The following is a 20419-nucleotide window of genomic DNA, read 5'->3' as shown; positions in this document are numbered from 1 at the left end:
GGAAAATAAAGGTATATGCCTTTACATTATAGATTGGTGGATAGACAGAGTTCCATCTGTGTATTTGCGTTATCATACAGATTTTAGCTGAATAACTAAGAATTAAGAAAGAAATCATTTTCCTTAAAGTTCCTTTTTTCAAGACATTGCCATATTTATCAAGTTAATGGCTCCTTACTGAAGTGCAGGAAACTTAAGACAAAAAATGTGTTAATCATCTTTAGGAGATGATGACAACAAAAATACAACTAAAACATTAAGTGACAGCCAGTAAATTACCTTTCTAAGTGCATATAATAATCTGCATATCGCCTCAAGGAAAAATATAATCTCAAAATTCAAAAAATTCTGTGTTGCTGCGTTTCTTTCCCCTTCTCCGTTTGTTGCTGACAGCATCTTCTTTCTGTCCTTCATTTCAAACTCAAGTCTTGGAATTACTGTCTACCCCTCTTTCTTGCTCATGTGGCCATGTTAATGCCCAGTTTTACTGTTTTTCTACTTCATAACAATGCTGAATTTCTCCCTTCATTTCAACAGAAAAGACACATTAATTTCCAGATTCTTATCGCTCTCTCACTTTACTCACAACATCTGTTACAGCTTGTTTGAAAATATCCTCCCCTTTAGTTGGTCTCAAATATAAACGTAAAAAAATATAAAGTATTGTTGGCCCCTGTTTTAAGTCAATCTGGAACAAACTGATTTCCTCCACTGGCTATTCCCAATCACTGCATCTTCTCTCCTAATCTATCCTTGTCACATACATTCCCTCCATGTCGCTGTTATTCACCATCCTACCTTGCAATACTTTATTTTGGACTTTCAACCGGATATTCTTCAAATAAAAGCATTTTAGAACTTAAAAATATCAAATACAAATAAAAAAACATAGAAAGACACCACTAATACTCCAGGGTCGAATTGTCAATCATGATTAGAAAGTGGAAACAAAGAATTTCCTACTCAAAGTACTCCATCTTAAATCTATATCTTAATTCTTAAGGGGATTTTGGAGCTGAAGACTTCCAGACAGTTAAATTTCTTTATTATTACAGAATCTTACATTTTTAGAGTGATTAAAAGTGCCACCTGTTCCAGATTTAATAGTGTCTCAGCTTGTGTTATCACCACTATCCTCATATTAATTAATGCAAAGCTGTCCTGAGAGTTCAGAAGCAGTAACTGCCTGACTCAAGAACTTAGCCAATGCTACTGGAGGGAATATTTTACCCTGTTAAATTTAAGAGACAAGACTATCACAAAAATCTCAGATTGGGACAGTTCAGCAACAGGATTTTTAATTTTAATGTATTTTTAATTTTGCTGCTTTTATTGCTGAAGAACAAGATCATTCAGAAATTTCTACAGTAATCTTAGAAAAGCATATAAGAATTCCAGTACATCTATGTAAAATGTACCCTTAGAATTAAAATGCAGACCTCGAATGCCCAAGATCTGTTCCTTTTCCTAGTGTTGACTGATTATATAGCTTTGTTTAAACTCCTAGTCTGTACAGAGGTGGATTTTCCCACCTATAAAAACACCAAAATCTAAAAAATATGCCGAACTAATAATACTGCAGCAATATAGATGTTTTAGTCTTAAAACATGCTACATGCATAAGGAGACTATCCTAGAATTCTGCTTACATATCTAATGTGTTTAACATCTTTTGTATATCCACCATACAAACTCTGCCTTCACGTGCCGAGCTGCCTGTTTTTAATAAAAGCCAAGGTAAAACATGCCTTTGTTTTGAGGGTTATATCCAGATTATTTTTATGCTTCCTTTCAGTCACAAGTATATGAAACAGTAGATTTTCTTGGTTTAGCTTGTCATAGCAAAGCCGATTATAACATCGTTATCTGTATCAAGAGGTGAGAACAAGACAGTGGCTGATACAACTGCAAACAGCAGGATCAATTTTTCCCTATAATAATAACAAAATCGAATGGAAAGGATTAAAAAAAAAGTAATTGAGTTTCTTTTTATACTACTTTGCCCACATCACAGCCGTGATTCCTAATACTATCAATTCCTTTGGAAAGTTTCCTCATACACTTTCAAATATTATGTCTGTTCAACTGTATCTGCTGTTGTCCAGCCATCCCAATATACTCCATACCCATCCCAGCCCACCACAGTACCTGACGTTCACTTTGCTCGTGATGGAAGCTGCATCATTCTGCAAATTCCTAAGAGAATGATGTGATCTGAAGCAAGTTTTCACTACTTTTGTTAAGCACAGGATTTTTAATGACTCAGCAAGCAAAGCAGAAAAAGAAAATAAGAGGGAATTTGATAATTTAAACAAGTAATAGTTTGGTAACTAACACACACAACCAGCAAATGAAAGATCAGATCATGAATCCCCATGAGCATGGAAACCTGTAATGCAGCCTGGCCACTGCTATTAAGAGGCCCTAAGCTTTGTCCTGAATTTACAGAGCCTCAGCACTGGGGTTTGACAAACCTTCTCTGTCTGAAGGTTTGCTGGCCATCTTGTAGAGCTCTGCTATACTTGGATTAGCTGTGACAGCAACTTTTTAAAATTCATTAATTAAAACATTAATTAATTTAATTAATGTTCAGAGCTCTGTGGCTGATTTGTTTTACTTTTATCTTCACAGGGTACTACCAGAACTACCAGATATAACTAACTCACAGATGGACAAGAAATGGATATAGAAATGCAGACTAGAAGCAAAAGAAAACCGGGTTTGGGGACAATGAACAAAGAAGTAATATCTAACATAGGTAAACGTCCCCATATCTAGAAATTTGGAAGCATAGGTCAATAAAAAAGACAGATGTCAAGCACGTTTACTAAATATATAAAAATTATCCCAAAAAAGGACATCAGAAGCTAATGACTTAACAGTGTCACTCTCACCAGCAGTCCAAAGCTTCTGACTTCTGACTCCATCAAACCTGGGACAGAACACTCCCGGGCCTTCATGGTTAGATAGATGCACGTGTCACCAGACATTCATAAAACTTCTTTCACCACTTCTCTTTACGTTGAAGTGCATGATGCTTGTTCTTAAATATATTTTTTCTAAATTGTCTTCTCATGTCAATAATGAATTCCACTTGGGTTTTCATTGTGTGATTCATGATGCTAAAATATGAACTGAATTAATCCTATGTTCAGCTAGTTGTATATGTGCTATTACACAAAACAAGGAATTACAGAAATTACTTGTAAGTGTACTTACATAAAGCAGTATATTGGTTTTCCTCATAAAGTAGCACATCATGGAACAAAACTGTTTCACTAAAATCTCACCTTAATTTGATGTACAATACTACTATAAAAAAAAGTAAAAATAAAAATATCAACCTATATAAGAGCTGCTAGCATAAAATCATTTACCTTTATGTCTATATTCAGATTGACAGCATGCATAGCCTTCACAAGTATCAAACAGTTGTGCAGAAACTGTTGATAAGTTCTTGGATTAGTATACATCCTTATAAAGTGAGTAGAAATCTAAAGAAGACAGAAAAATCAAACTCTTAATCTTCCACTAAGCAAAGTTACTGATTTTGTATTTTCAGTCCTTCAGCAACCCATAAAATCTAAATTTTAAACTGAAATTCAATGTTAAGAATATACCCAGTTAAAAATCAACACTGAAATAATCCCCCATGAGTTGCTAAATTTTGTAGTTTTTTTTTTTCTTTTTAAAAATACTATAGGCCAAGAGTTGCTGTTAAGGAAACTTCCCTGTCTGACCACTCAGGAGCCCCTCTGGGAGTCACCTGAGCTGGGACCCAAGGCCCATCGCAGCGGTGGCTCCAGTGAGCCGAGAGGTGCCCTACTTGACTCCCTACACTCCCCCACACTCACACACTCAGACAAGACACCTGGATCCTTAAAACAGTTTAATCTTGGTGCAACAGCAGAATAACAGCTCGAGCTGGTGCCTCTGAGGAGGGACCCCGAACAAAGGAAACCCTGGGCCACCCAGAGCTTGACCTGCAGCTGCACCCTTGACCTGCACCTGCACTGAATGTATTCCTGAACATTGCAAAGGAAAATCAGGCCTGAACAAGGCCACTGACACTGAAGAACTGTATAAAACTTGCACAATATTAAGAAAATTCCTTACCAAATACGGACAATAAGCTGCCACCTGTGCTGCCAATACCAAACCATCTAGAAGATCTTGGTCAAAATTTACTATCCATCTCCTTGGTGGTACTCCACCTGATGGAGAAACAAAGCAAGAGTAATGAGACACTTCTCTCCAAGAGGTTTAATTTTTTTCTACATAGATATGATAACTATTTGAAATCACTGAGTAGAGGAAAGAACGGAAAAAGGAGACATCCATTAACACACAAACAATTTCCCAGACATATTTTTATTCCAGAGCCATGGTTGAAAACATGAAAAATCTCACCTAGAATATTGCAACTATTATTCATACACTCTGCTACAGCCTGTAAGAGTATTCATCACAGCAGAATGGAAAGCAAGTAAGCTAAACTTAACCTCATAGGTTAGGAACCTAAACATGCAAACATTTTATTTTTAAAGGCCTAATATTAACAGGGTTACTGAAACTCATGAAAACACAAAGGGATCCTTTAAAGCTGCAACGTTTAAGTACACAAAAAGGAAAAGGTTATTGATATTCTTTAAGGTAATATTAAATTATGTGGGACAAATGCAATATAAATGAAACCCAAGAGTTAATTCCCACAGCATAGATCACCGTTTCTACAACTGTGTTGTAAAGGCCAACTCCTCACAAGGTTAGATATTTTTTTATATTTCTAATGTGTTTATTAAAATAAAACTGATTATTAAGAAAATAAATATAGTTTACTCATAATTTCTCATTTGGAGTATCCATATCTTAAGTATTTAACACAGCATTTAAACAACACTTTGTCCTTAAGAATCCTAATAAATCACAGGAAGAAAACAGTTACTTGAAAACACTCAACCTGAAGTATAAAAAGTTACTGACATACCAGTAACTAAGTACTTTAAATCAGTCTATGCCCAACTACCAGTTCTTTCCTCTCTAGACAATATGCTGGTTTTGAAGAATGAACACATAGAAGTTGATCTTTTTTAAGAAGAACAATCTGGTTACAAACTCTCAAGTACGAAGTCATGGCTTCTCTGTTGTATTATTTGCAGTTTCTTCCAACATCTATTGTGAAGACACCTATTACTCAGGTTTTTGTGTTTCCATTACTGTCTCAGGTCTGAGCTCCCAAATTCAGGAGATACTTTTGACTTCAGCCACTGGCAAGGTTTTCAGATAGACTGGGATCATTCTTTCTCATATAGGACCAATTATACAGGTTTCATTTCACTATTACACTTTTTAAAAAAATTAGTTCAGCCTACAACAAAATCCTATACCATATTCTAAGCAAAATCTATCTTTTATTACTCAACACAAGAATAGACATTATAGACTACAGATTACTCAGTATCTGAAAAACTTAAAATATCTATCACTTTTCATCAACTCTTTGTAGTTACTTCAGCATATTCATACAGCTTTAGCAAGAAGAAACAGGAACAGATGCTGCACAAGCTTAGCAACAAAGGTATGTAAATCCATCTGAGCTTAAATCTGTGACATTGGTAATGATTTTAGTCTGCCACTTCTTCAGTGTGGTGATGTTTAGGCTTGGTCCAAAATCCCTTATTTTTTTATGTTCAAGTTGTGAGTCAATTTAAATATTATTCTAAATATTCATTAAATGTATGCTCATTAAAAAAAGTATTTAAAAGAATATTTGAATTACTATTTCATTTTCTATAAGTTTTCAAATCAAAATTACAACATGTATTAAAATTTCACTTTTTCAAAGTATTCTTTTCCTTATTGTTCAACTGAAACAACTTTTTTTCAAGCAGAAAACTGACAGGATAGGGATCCTTGATAATTCCAGATTGGAAGGCACAAAAGATTAAGTCTGACAGGATATATAGCATCTCCACATTACCTGTGACAGGAACTGATTATAGTAAATATGGGCCTCAACAACTAAATTGGAACAGTACTAATTTTAACTAAATTCAGACNTAGAAATATCTGCAGTAGGAGATACTAATTTCAACCCACCTCTTTGGTAATCTGCTTACATTTATTTCTAAAGTATTTGATGCAGTCACTGCAAAAAAAATACTTTAAAAATAGCAAAATACATTTTTAAAAGCTTACTTTGTTCCTAAAAAGTCAGTCTTTCTAATATAAATCCATCATTTTATTGATCATCGTTGGTACCTATCAAAAATCAATAAACTGTCTTCTTTTTTTATTAATAGAATTCAGACTCTCAGCACACCATATCAGTATTTTTAATAAATCACCATCTTCACACTTTTATTTTTAACTGTCTAAAATTAACTACTTCTACTTTATAAAGTCCAATATTGAATTTTATTTATGGTTAGTCATCGAGATTGATTTGCTCAGCATGGGTATGGAAATCAGTAAATCATATGCTTTGAACAAAAAATAAAATTTACTGTTTATTCGAGTTTAACTCTTACTTTAAATTTGCTGCCTTTAGTCTTCTGGTGGGAATATTACAAGAGCACATTTAAGCAATACCAGTTGTCCTTAGTATCACAGAATCACAGAAGGGTTTGGGTTGGAAGGGACCTTAAAGATCCTCTGGTTCCAACCCCCCTTCGCAGGCAGGGACACTGCACATAGTCCCTGTGTAGTTTTCTGTGTCTTCAAATTCTTTCTTTCATGTTGATTGAATTGTCTGTGTGCCAGCAAAATGGGTGTGGGAATAAAGCTGGCTTAAAAAGAAATTTTCCTTAATTTTTAGTCTGGATCACTCAATCCAGTTTGCAATACAGGCACATAAATGTGCCACTGGAAATGAAACATGGTGGCACTATTGTTCAAAAACCATTTATTGAACTACAGCTTTACAATCTACGTAAATTAGAGCATAAAGAAAAAATCCCATGAGGTGGAATATTTTCCCATTTTAACTAATTAAATACTTCTATAAGCATTTTTGTTGTTTTTCAGTTAATCCTTCTGCTATCAATCAACCTACTTATCTCAAATGCTTGTGAATAAATTAGTCAGAAAACATAATGTATTTTTGCTAATTACACCAAATCTAGCAGAACATCTGCCAGCTAACCACTCTACAGTAATTAAGTTTTTAAATATAATTAGTCAATTTTTGTAGAAATAAACAATGGAAATCAGAAGTATTACTCAGGATACCTCATTTTCCCCTAGGCATCTAAATAAATTGAATTTCACTTATATTGGGACTTCTTGAAAAAAAAAAAAAATTACTAGTGGATCTTAAAGATTCTCGGCCAATGTCATGATGAAAACCTGACTGATGGGTGTTGTAGGCCCAAAATAGATTAAAACCACAATCTCTAACAGGTAACAGATAACTGTGTGGTTGGAGAACAGGAGAGGAAATTGTCCAAAATTTAACTTCTGACTTCTGAGACAGATTCCTGCTACTTGCTAGCTGCCTCCCATAGGGACTGGTTGCAAATTTTGATAACACCAAGAGTAAAATCCCACATTCTGAGTTCTCCCATTAACGAAGAGGAGTGAGACAGAAGCCTCAGGCTGATCACGAACTGTGCTCTGCACATAAACTATTTAGATTGGGAAATCTGGGGACTTGGAGTTAAGAAAAGAAAGAGGCCAAAAAGAAGCATTCCCAAAAAGAATCAGTGGTCTTGAAGAGACAACAGGGGACTGGAAAGAAGGTGAAGATGTTCATAATTGGAGGAAAGACGTTGGAATGGGAAAGATCCTGAAGAAGTGGGAAGATAGAAAGATTCAGAGAGATGTCAATGGATGTGGAGAGTGACACTAGACTGGTGTCTATGAGCAGCAGCACAGCATGAACTGACATGACTTTTTCCTGATGTTCTCAGATCACAATTGTCCTCCCTGGCACAGAGGGAATTCGAGGCCCTGTGAACAGAGCGCTGTGCAAAGCAACTGAGTGTGTGAAACTATCAAACAGGGTGAGCTGGTTCTATGATAAACCCCAGTATCCTGATCCAATCACCCATGTTTCGTTCTCTGTCACACCGTGACAATAAGTGAAAATTCATCATAAAAAAAAATAACCAAGCAGGCTTAACTTGGAGGGAATGTGCAATCATTTATGAGTGCAACATTTACTATGGCTATGGAAACCTAAAAATATACTGCAAGGGGCCTTGAGGTAAGTGATCTAAAATGAGAGTAGTTTCATTTCAGTTCATTTCATTTCACTCAGTGATGAGTGAAGCAACATTCATAGTCAATTCAGTGATTTTGGACTAGCGTAATTCCTGTGTGTATTTTTTTTTTAAAAGGAAACTCTTTTTTTAATTTGGTATAGTATCATACTGCATACATTTAGTAACCAAGCATAACAGCATTGTCCTCATCTTTCTTGTGACAGGTTAAACCAACCTTTGAAGACACACTGCTTTTGTTGTTCACGTTAGAAAGAAAGACAGAAAGAATAAAAAACTCATTTCCAGATAGAAGCAGCAACGTTTTGCCATGGCAGTCTAATTAGTCATCTCCTCTTTTTTTTTTATTTTCATTTATTTTAAAAGGTCAGATACGTTTATTTTTGTTTTAAATATGGCCTTTAAAAAGTCCCTGCAACACATTTTACATCAATTACTTAATACATAGTGTCACTCCTAATTCATCCTGAATGCAGAAAAATCAGATTTGTCAAAACCAAAATTTATGTGGGAATGTTTTCACTCTCTTTGCCCACAAAGAGAATGAAAAGAGCAAACTATCTTTATAGTCATTCTTTGGATTGAATTTGGTCTTATCCTGTTGAACCAGTAGCACGGCTACAGTGTTTTGCAATGCTTTTCTTTTTTTTTGCCATAATCTCTTTTTTTTCACACACAAAAAAAATGTTTTTACATTCATATGATTAGATTTGAAGCCTCACGATTTTATTGTAAGATAAGAAAATTATTGTCTAAATGGGGATAATCCAGACAATGTCTATAACAATTTACACAAAAATGACAAACCACCTGTTTGCTGACAGAATAGCTAGCAAGTTACCATAAACTCCTCTAGGTAAAATTTGGTCTATTTATTTGACATGTAAATGATTCAATGGATCAAGGAAAAATACTATACATTTAACTTCATTAAGGTTTTTATTCCATTCTATCTCATAAAGAAGCAATGAAATGTAGTCTAGGAAAAAGGTACTGTCAGGTGGAGCATAAACCACTCAAAAACAGCAACCCTATCAGCTGTCCACAAAAAAGGTCCTAGATTGCATACTCTCCGATATTTTCATGTGCAATTTGGAAAACTGCATAAAATTACCGTACTCCAGTCTGGAAATAATATCAACCAGGTTAAGGAATTGTCTTTGGGAAGAAAAACTAGTTGCAAGTACTCATGAGGAAAGGACTATAATTTAAGATCTTGAACAATTGGAGTAATGATCTGAAACAAATGGGATGAAATCCAATAATGATGCTTGCAGCATACTACACTTAATTAAGAATAATTCATTACACAAATACTAGACGGAAAATTGGATAGAGGGAAGTTCTGTAAAAGAGAATCCAGAGGAAACAGTAAATCTCCCATGTTACAGAAAAAGCAAATATTTTGCTAAGATGCATAAACAGGAGAGTTGTATCACAAGCATGTAGACTAATCCTTTCCCTTCTGTTCAGTTCTAGTAAAGTCTCACCTGGTATCAAACCCAGTAGTGGGCACCAAACTTCAAGAAAGAGATGGATTACTTGGAAAGAGTGTTTACCAGAAGAAAACGGATCTGAGTAGACAGAAAGACTGAAAGAATGGCAATGTTCTACCAAGAAGGGACAGAGGGAGAAACTGAAGCAGAAAACATCAATCTGCAAATATTTGTAAAGTTACTAGAAAAGCAAAGTAGATTCATTGCACATCATATTTTAGAAGGGAAAGGGCGGACTTAAACACTAGTAGAGAAAATTTTGGGTTATGTTAGACAAGAGGAAACTCTTTCAAATTGAAATGAGTGGGAACTTCTGGCAGATATCGCCTAAACTGGACCATGGAATCTCCTTTTTCAGAGGTTTTTTTTTAACAGCCTAGCCAAATACCCATCCAGTACACTAGAGGTATATTCAGTTTAGTCTTTGTACATGAGAATAAAGCAGATTATTAATTTTCTCATTCTTCATTTCCTAGCTTCTGGGATTTTTCCCAGTTTCACTTTTATTAACTGATCCATCAGGATGCTCACTGGCTTCCTGACGTAAGCAGTAAACTAAGTTAGTAAAAAAGTATCTCTTTGAAGACTGATGGTAGTGTTAGTATTCAAAGAAAGACCCAAAAAAGTTACTAATTGGAGCAAGTGTTCCCAGCAATCTCTGAAGTCATTTTTCCCAGTGGTTATGCAGTTAAACATTTCACTGTTTCAAAGTGGTTGACACATCCCACTGCTAACAATTAAAATTAAATATTTAAAACTGTTTCCCCCTCTTCTGAAAACCGGGAAGAAATTATACCCAATCTCATTCTAAACACATAGAGGAAAATATTCTTTAGCATCAGTCCCACAAAAAAAAAAAAATAAAAATCATGATCTTTCTGACAGACACTTAAACAACTTCTCCATGACAAACACCACATTATTTTTCTTCTGGAAGAAAAAAAATGACCACATAAAATTACCCTTAGTCTTAAAACAAAAATTCCATCAGGAAAGGAAAAGAAGTTGTAATGCAGAAGTATGATACATTGGTATTATCTGGATAAGCAGGAGTATGATGTATTGGTATTATGTGGATAAGAAGACCAGAGGAAAAAAAATTGTCTTATACCAAGTTTTAAAACTCTTAAAGGATCAGATTTAGCTCGATCTACTACGTTTAAGAGCTATTTTATATAAAAAAGTAAGAATAGCAATAAATCTTTAAATAAAGTACTGTATTTCTTGTGAAGCTGTTCTGCTGTTTTCACAAGCAATAAAAAAGTTAAATTCTTACTATCAGTTGCAAAATCAACTGATATATGTCTAAGGAGGCACAAGAAATGCCAAGGATAAATCTTCTGTTACATAGCCACAAGCAATTTTTTTCAAATTCTGAGTTACTGAAAAACAGACTAAAAAATATATAGAGTCAGGCTAACATTCTATAAAAGTTTTCAAACCAACCCAATACATTCACATAAGAATCTTGAAGCTGATGGCCTTTAATGATTAAAGGTATGAAATGGGTCCTCATAAGGAATTGATAAATTAGACTGAGTTACTAACAATTGAATGGCGATATGACAGCAGTCTATATAAGTAGGCATGACACAGAATAGGAACTAGACTTTGCCAACAAATTTGTGTATTCCACTGAGCTATTTAACAAAGAAAGAACCAAATTACAGAATTAAGCAGCAAGCTCAAAACAAAATATTTTACACACAAGAGAGATATTAAATCTACTTACTGCTTCAAAATAGTATGATACTAGAAGTCTGCACAGGTTGAAAATACAATTAAAGAGATTCACAGAATGAAAATCTAGTACAGCCTTACAGAAGTACCACCTCCATCTGAAATAGTCTTGAGTTTCAAATCAGGATACGTATAAAGTATTTCCGTATATTTTAACTGTTACTCATCTCTAAATAACTTCTGTTGGAGGCAGAATATTAAGCCAGACAGACTTTTAAATTATCACAGTATGTTCTTTTAATATAAACTACTTCAGTAATAATGGTTTATAATATTATATAACAAATTCTTGCTCTGGACTCTGAAAATCTCTGGAGGTAAAACAAATCTATAGCTATAATAACACCCACAGTCCTGCTCCAAGTGCTTAAATCTGGTACTGAATAATGCAGACATTTACAGAAGAAATATGTATCAATAACCTTTCCTGTAAGTGCTAACATTAGAACCAGCACAAGGTTTGAAATGATGGTACTGAAGTATACAAAAGCAGGAGAAAGATGAGAGAAAATATGTCTTTTAATACTTTTTTAAAAGGCTATTATTTATTATCTAAAATTTATTTAAGACTAAAAAAGTTAATGTATCCACCTTTAGAACATATGGAATGTGTGGCTACATTTTTCTTAAAACAGAAAACAAGAAATCTTTTATTAGAGACAAAAGGCAAATTACAGTTCTTACATCAGGCAGGATGCTACGACTTTTGCTCATCAACGCTGATAATTATTCTTCCAAGAACTCCTGAAATATCAGGGACAGATTGATTTAATACCACTGTCAATTCATAATAATTCTAAGCAGAAAAGTTCAAGAAGCAGCACACAGGGCAATGACAGAAAAACAGAGACACTGAGGATATGTCTCATTTATTCCCATCTGTTGCAGAATGTTTTTACCCTGAGGCACGAACATTTATCTTCCTGCTCCTAAAAAATTTTTCCAATAGTCTTTTGCTCCCTATGCAGTTTTATTTTTATTGATTCTTATCCCAAACAATATCTTAAATTGAGAAATTTCTTAGGTTTTTATGCTTCACATAAGAACAGTGCTATCTTATATCAGTCACCATTTTGTTGCTTCTCAACAGAAAGTTTCCATTTGTAAAGAGAACTAGCTTTAAAATCACTGAATGGTACTGAAAACCTCTAGATTAAAATGTCACCTTCAACACTACTTTTTTTTAATGGCATTTATGAATCTCGGGAGGTCCCCTTCCCTTTAGGGTGCGATGTCATATCATGGCATTTCACTTATAGATCACTTTGATTTAAAATGCAGTAAATCACAGTGATTCATTACAGCAGACCTGGCTTCCATACTGGCTTCACAATGAATATTACAGTGCCTGCATCATCATCTTTTGTAAAAAAAAGTTAAATACTGCTCTCAACACATTTCATTGTGTGATACTTACAGCGAATTAACAGAATCTTTCTCAAACCTCATAGTCTGAAAAGTTTTCTCCTCACAAAACACCTGAGGTGGTATTACTAAAACCCCACCTATACCAGATTTAACCTTCATATTTGGCATGCACTGCAGAAGTAAGTAGTATTAATTACACAAATAATTAGAACACTTATTTAACCCAGTTAGCAAACACTGCAAACACAACCTTGTTCGGTTGAAAGCAGAAGAGTTGTCTGGGCATCTCATAATATATTGCAAGTAAGGACAAAATTTCTTCCTAAGATGTTGTCTTATTATTTATACTTAGATCATTTAGGTTTTTGAGGGTCAGCATACATATATATATACTTATATACAGCTTTATATATAAGCACACATGTCTACACATACACACACATATACATGTATGCATATATGTACATACAAACATATACACAAATATTTGGAGGCCTAAGAGTTTAGGCTTCAATTTTTTTTAAGATCTTTTTAACAGGTTTCCAAAGAAGAACACTTGGAATGTTTTCAATATAGGACTCCGAGAACTATCTTTCTTCACACTTTTATTTCCCTGAAGGGTCATAATACCAGACAGTATCAATTGTACAAAATGGCTTTTTTATACTACTCCAAAATATAAAAAGTTAAATGAAACATGCAGTTTTGATTATTTCTCAACGGTGTATGAACTTTAAACTCAGAAAATAATTATTTTCCCCTTTTTTATTAAATAAAATCTTGATATGATCCTGTGGGTTTTTCAGCTATAGGGTACAAATTACAATGTAATTCTTAAATGTGGAGTAGTCAACAAAGCAAGCAAGACTGAAAAGCTAACTTATTGGACTTCATATTTACATATACTTCATTCTTATGCTCTACTGTGGAAATCACAAAATATAACACAGAAAAATAGTTTAAAACTTCGCTAATTTGTATTTCAGGAAATATTTTTAAGGATTTATCACTCAAGAACAATGTTCTCTTGTGATATTTTGTTGGAAGTCAGACTTTTGATAATCATGATAGTAGTTCATTAGATAGTCACTTCCCCTTCTTTAATTCACCTTTTTATTACTTGTGTAAAAAGCAATATTCATTAATTCGTAAAAGCCTGTTTTGCACTGATTTCAACCGAAAAAATCTTATATGAGATTACACAAGATTCTTCCTTTCTACTCTTCAAAGACAAAAAGTATTCTTTAGCTCTCGTTTCTCAACTGACTCTAAGAACTATCAAATTGAGAAGCAAAAATCAATGGACTCTATAAATATCCTTCCTAAAAACTGCGGAAAGAAGGGAGAGAGAACAGAGGACAGAAGAAGACAAATTCATTAAAACACAGCAAAAAGTGTACTTCTTAACTGTTATGGTAGAAACAACCTTAAATAAAAGTCGTACAGAATCCGTTTTAAAACAAGAATTCTACTTAATTCTCACACAATTTTGTCAAGATATGTAATCTTACTAAAATATTTCCTTCCTCAACCTTTTACCTGCAGGTATCATACTGAATTGACATCAAAATTAGGAAAAAATAAAAATAAAAACCACTGGCAGTGAAGTGAATAAAATGCATCAAAACCAAAACCGTCCTTATTGAAAATAAGACTCTTGAGAGACACCACTATGCCTGATATCATCAGGTACACCTACACTGGCCCTGGACTAGTATTTCTCTTCCCTCTTGGGTAGAATTTTCATTCCAAGCAGATTTTCCAGTAAAGTGAAGATGTATCTACTCTGGAGACAGCTTTTGCATCCCAGATGTAGGTTGACTGTTCAGGTATTGTTCAATTTAATAGCTGTCATATTCTCTAACAATTTTATATTAAACATAGAATTATCTATTCTTTTCAAAATCTTCCTGGGATATATTCATCCCTTATTTCCCAAAACATAATTTAACTTTTTCACCATGGTAAGTATCATAATTAATAAGGAAGAGACATACAGCTTCTCAGGTGGCCACTTAATTCACTAATCTGCAAAGTTTCCTATTGTTTAGGGAGTACAGGATTTGAATTACAGCATGCCAATACTCTAGCAATTTTTTAAGAGTTTTTCCTGACTCTTACTTTCTCATGCTATTAGTAGTCAGTATTTCAGAGAGAAATGTTGAAAAAAAATGTGAAGATAAGGAACAGTAGAAGGTAACCTGAATATTTATTACACTCAAATAACTAATGCTTCCACTGCTATCATTACTATTGCCGATATAATGCCTTAAGTGGGCACTGAATCTTACATTTCATCTATAATTAAAATCTCAGCACAATAGGCAAAGCTGCATTCTGAAGTTTTATGGTATTTGGACTCAAGTTTCAACATTCCTTTCCAGTTTGTGGTCAATAAGACATATTACAAGCCTGCCCTTACAAAACATAGGTGCTTTTAAAATGTAATTATTTTTCAGTAGCAGTAAGGAGAGAAGATATGGAGATAGTAAACTCCTTGCTAATGTTCTCTCTAAGCTATTGAGATCTTAATTCTTGCAAGAGAACAGTTTTGATGAATGTCATGATTATCTTCAACTTTAGAAGGAAGTAGTAAAGACGTATATTTGAAACCTCTCTGCACTGCAGTAGCTTAGGCTTGTCTCACTGTCACATTTCACTTTAAGTAGCCAAGATATCAGAGGAACGACAGAGAAATGTGGCCTGGATAGATCTTTATTTAGTGAGAATGGATCACCCAACAGACTGGTTTGAGTTGAAAGCAGATCCATGGTGAAGATATATTGCTAGTCAGGGCTAAGCATTCAAAGCAGAGTCTTTGGATAGTAATATGCAAGCACATAAATGTTAAGAAAAAGTGGTAATTGCTCTCTGATCTGCACTGCACTCTGATCTGCAGTAAGAATTAAAAAAAAAAAAAAACAAGCCACCTAATTCTTCTCTTAAAATTAGTGATATTAAGCAAATAATAACAACAAAAATACAAAACTGAGGATATTTAGGACTTTCAACTGAGTTGTACGAACACTTACTATACTCTGATTGACATTTTGCCTTATGACATTTTTAACTTCCTCCGAAAAAGCCTGTTTGATCTTAATTTAAAGCTAATGTAACTTTAAATTGTTACAATATCCGAGTATAAATTTGATGATTAACCTTATCATAAAACTTAAAGAACCAATAGTATATCAGGACATTAAATCTGCTAAGATACATAAGCCCTTCTGCAGCGTATGAGTTTAAACAACAAATTCAGTCTAATGACCCTGAGGGACATCACTGGACACCAATCCTCAGCCAGACTTTGTACCACTCACTGACCATAATCCTTTAAGCCTGGCAGTTCAGTCTAATTTCATTCCAACTCACTGGTCTCTTAACTAGCCTGCACTTCATCATTTTTTTTTATGAGAATGCTAAAGCCATGCTAAAGTTGAGATAAAACCATCCACTGCCTTCCACCTGTCCACTGAGCTGGTCATGTCATCATGAAAGGCAATCAGGTTAATCAAGCATGATTTGTAAATTAAATTGCCTTTGTAAATTTATGGTGATGACTCACAAGAAGGTTTTTATACTTTGTGTGTTTGGCAATGTTTCCAAAGATTGTTTACTCCATCCCAAGAAATAAAACGTGGTTGACTGGCCTGTAACTTCCCAGATTCTCCTTCCTTCAGATAGGAAAAACATTTCTTCCAAACCTCTCCCAAACTTTCCCCCCTGATTGTCCTGACCTTTCCAAGGTCACTGAGCATGGCCCCAAAATGACATTGGCCAGCTCCCTCAGCACTTGTTGGTGCATCCTATTGGGTCCCTTGGACTTGTGTTTGTCCAGTTTGTTTAAGTGCTTGCTAATCTAATCCTACTCTACCAAGGCTAAGTCTTCCCTGTTCCAGACCTTCCCATTCACCTAGGGGGTCTGGAATTGCTCAGTGACAGCCTTGCCAGTAAAGACTAAGGTAAAGAAGAAGGCATTGAGTATCTCAAGTCTTTTCTGTGCCCTTTGCCATCAGATTCTCTGCCCCATTTAGCCAAAAGAACAGCACAGCAGCAGACACCAATTCACTCTGAGGCAATAAAAGCAAAGCAAGTAAGAGGAAAGTGAAGGTTAAAACAGAGGATTCAGAGACATATTGAGGCAAGTCATCTGTGGAACAGAACAAAAGATCACACAGCTAAGAACTTTGGTAATGCAAAGGTATAACAGCCATACTATGAATTTAAAATTTTTCAGAATTTTCTCTTTTTTGGTTATTAGATCTTCAGCAATGCTCATTTATGCAGTTTTGTGAGAGAAATGGAAACAGAAGCAAAATAAAAGGGCATGCATATGTGCGTACACCAAGCTGTTTCTGTGTGCCCTACAGCAAACAGAATATAGAACTCATGAACCAAAAAACCTATAAGGAAGTTGATATAGCAAGGCAGTATCTCTAATTTCCCACAGAGAAACATATATAGTCTCCTCCTTCCAATCTTGCGCTTCTCTGAAAGCAGTAAATTATAATTAAGTGAAATTGTAAGAGATAACTGTAATGCAGATAAATGTCCTCTGGCAGTAACCACAAAATTCATTTTCACCTGTGACCTAGAGTCAAAGCTACAACCACATCTGCACAAATGAATGCATCAACCTATTGAGTTATCTGCACGATCAGAATGATTTATCAAATTTTCTGAGAACCCTAATATTGTAATTAAATTGTTCTCTTTGGGTGTCAATTTTCAGAAGCCTTTAGAACTAAATAATTGCAAAAAAACACCCTACTTTACAATTGCTGACAAACATAGGATGACTTATTAAAAATAGACTCATTTTAATATTGCAATTTGTTACATAACTACATACTCTAAACAACACTTGCAATAATTTACTCCTTAAAATGCATTATTTATACATATTCCACTTGGACATTTGGAGCTTTTTGGTCCAGTAGCGTCCACTAGATCTGGACTTAAGGGTTTAGGTTCACTCCTCTCATCTTTAGAGATTATAACTCAATTAAAATTTTAATGCTAAATAAGATGCATTTTGACATTTACATTCTTCCCCATGAGTTCCCACAGACCAGAACAAGGTCAGCCATGCCTCCACATCTGTATTACTGAAGCCCACAATAAAGAGGGGAGAGAGCTGGGATGAGGAATACATCCATGCAGCTTTTATGAGGAGCCACAACACTGGCCAGATATAGCCATTCTCTCTGCAAGTTGTCACCTAAACACACAGGACTCAGATAACACCCAGCAGAGCAGAGTGCTTGCATCTGTGAGACAGCTCCATTAGACACAGAAAACAAAAAATAATACATGGCAAATACCTACTGTAGGGCATGTTACTTTAGCTAGGAAGCTCCCTGAGTTAATCCTAAGAGCAGAATCAAGCTAGGAGCTGACAGCTAGAAATCCATTTCTACTGGATGCAGGGGTATAGACTGACCTTTCAACCTTATCAGCAGAATTATTCAACACATTTGAGAATATCCAGTTTAATTTGCTTCTATACAGTAAAGGAAGAGAAGCAGGGGATATTCAAAGCATATGCCCAAGTGAGACTTCTGGAAGATTATATGCAAATAGATTATCCATAATTCAGACAGGTCAGAAATCACTCAAGGCAAAAATAACACTAGAAAACCTTTTCTGTACGTGGCTTATGAGCCATTCTGGAGGCCTTCCCTGCTCAACATCAGACTGGCCTTTCTAGGGGTTCACTACCCATTCAAAGTAATGCTGAAAAAGGCAATGAAGTTAGGGTCAAGAAGCAAAAGGGGAAAATCATACAAGGAAAAGGAAGTAATAACTACTAGGGGTTGAACAGTTTTATCAGATTTGAATACCAGAAATGGCTAGATCAGTCTTAAATGAAAAAGATCATTTTATCTAACCTTATCCAAGCAATCATGAGAGTCAAATTGCTCTTGCAAGTAAGACAAGATTTATAATCTGGAATCTTATTCTTGCTAAATGTCATTGGAATAAAGGACACACAAAAATTCTAAAAATTCTGAAAAGCTAGCTCTCAAACACACCACTATAAGCACAAATACTAACAACTCTGTGTGAGTATAAACAGGAAAATTAGGATAAAGTAATTACTGTTAGTTAATGCCAGTTAATGTCAGAAATTAGAAAGAAGTGAAAAGGTTCACAACACTTCACCCTTTATGCCTAGTTAAAAATGGTAAGATCACAAACAACACAGAAGGTCTATCATAAACAGTGCTGGTCAAAAGATGCTGTTCTTGGAACACAGAAACACAAGGAAAAGAAATACAAATGGGCAGGCAGTGACTTATCCCCCAAAACATACTGTCAATGATAAGTTGTTATGTATCTCTATGCATAATAACTGTAAAAGTCTACAAAAGGAGTGTTAGAAGGAAGAGCATAGTGAAAGAATTCTCACCTTTTTGACAATCTTTCCACACAATTTTTCGATTTGTCTCATAATTGTTATTCAACCAGGTGAGGATTTTTCGTTCATAAGAAGAATATATATTACTGGATAAAGGTTCTGGTTTTATTCTTGGCATGTTCTCTGTGCTTTCCAAGCTGGATGGGTCAGTTTTGCTATGGGAAGAAACACGTCGAAGAACAAACACCTGAAATGATAAAAACGTGTTTTAAAGCATGAATTGTAAAAAGAGTTTCAAGTGGAAGGATTAAAAATAAGCACCAAACTCAAAAAACAAAAGCCTTTCTAATATGGAAAAGGTTAAAGAGTTCACACATTAGCATCCACACAACCGTTACACAACACCAAGGTGTGAAATGTCTCCAGGACAAGATGTATGAGAAGCAGCTGAGATCACTTGGTTTGTTCAGCTTGGAAAAGGCTGAAGAGTGATCTCATCACAGCCTACACATTCCTCAAGGGGAGCAGCAGAGGAAAAGGGGCTGATCTCCTCTCTCTGGTGACCAGTGATAGGACACAAGGAAAGGGAATGAAGCTGCATGTTCAGTTTGGATATCAGGAAAAGGTTCTGCACTCAGTGGTGGTCAGTCACTGGAACACACTCCCCAGGAAAGTGGTCAGAACACCAAGTCTGTCATATTCTACAAAATACAGACTGTACTAATATAACATTTCCTAGCAGGAACATGTTAGTTCACTGTTAAAGTATTAGAACTATGAAAACTACAATGTTCTCACTCTTCCTTTTTCCTTCTCTGATAGAGAGAAATAAAATACTTAAAAGTATTTAGTTTTACAGATCTGTTTGGAAAAAAAAAAAACAAAACAAACACAGAATATACCACAGATCTTTTTCAAAACAAGGTTTTTGGCCATCAGTTCCTCGAAATTTTGTAGCAAACATATCTGAAGTTTACCTTGTATATCTGCAGTAGCACATCTGTCCAAGCTCGTTTGCTCACTGTCTCAAATGTGCTGTCCTCCAGGACGAATATATTCTTGTCACTATATTCTTGACACTTGTCTGAGCTTTTCACATCTCCCATATTCAACTCCGCCTTCAGAAAAAGGGATGGGATTTATTTTCCATATTCATTTCAGCAGTTTGGATGGAAATTCACAAGAGGACAATACGGCATCAGTGGCATAAATGACTGGTAACATCTACTATA

The 20419-nt window shown here is 34.9% G+C and overlaps 1 protein-coding gene across 5 annotated transcripts in view; it reads right to left on the bottom strand.

Annotated features, from left to right (window-relative positions):
* Positions 1–20419, bottom strand: part of CFAP47 (cilia and flagella associated protein 47) — a 275959-nt gene that overhangs the window by 193170 nt on the left and 62370 nt on the right. For all 5 annotated transcript variants that reach the window (XR_001874104.1, XM_017811012.1, XM_017811014.1 and 2 more), the window contains 4 exons: positions 20165–20305; positions 19239–19434; positions 4117–4214; positions 3378–3494 (listed from right to left, as the gene is read on the bottom strand). Coding sequence is in view for 4 of the 5 variants with exons in the window: in XM_017811012.1 (XP_017666501.1) it covers positions 3378–3494; positions 4117–4214; positions 19239–19434; positions 20165–20305 (552 nt within the window). In the remaining variant the exon portion in view is untranslated. The remainder of the gene's footprint in view (positions 1–3377; positions 3495–4116; positions 4215–19238; positions 19435–20164; positions 20306–20419) is intronic.

The sequence above is a fragment of the Lepidothrix coronata genome, unplaced genomic scaffold (assembly GCF_001604755.1).
Source record: "Lepidothrix coronata isolate B3197 unplaced genomic scaffold, Lepidothrix_coronata-1.0 Scaffold30, whole genome shotgun sequence".
In the NCBI taxonomy this organism is placed as follows: Eukaryota; Metazoa; Chordata; class Aves; order Passeriformes; family Pipridae; genus Lepidothrix; species Lepidothrix coronata.
This window is presented reverse-complemented; position numbering and strand designations above follow the sequence as displayed.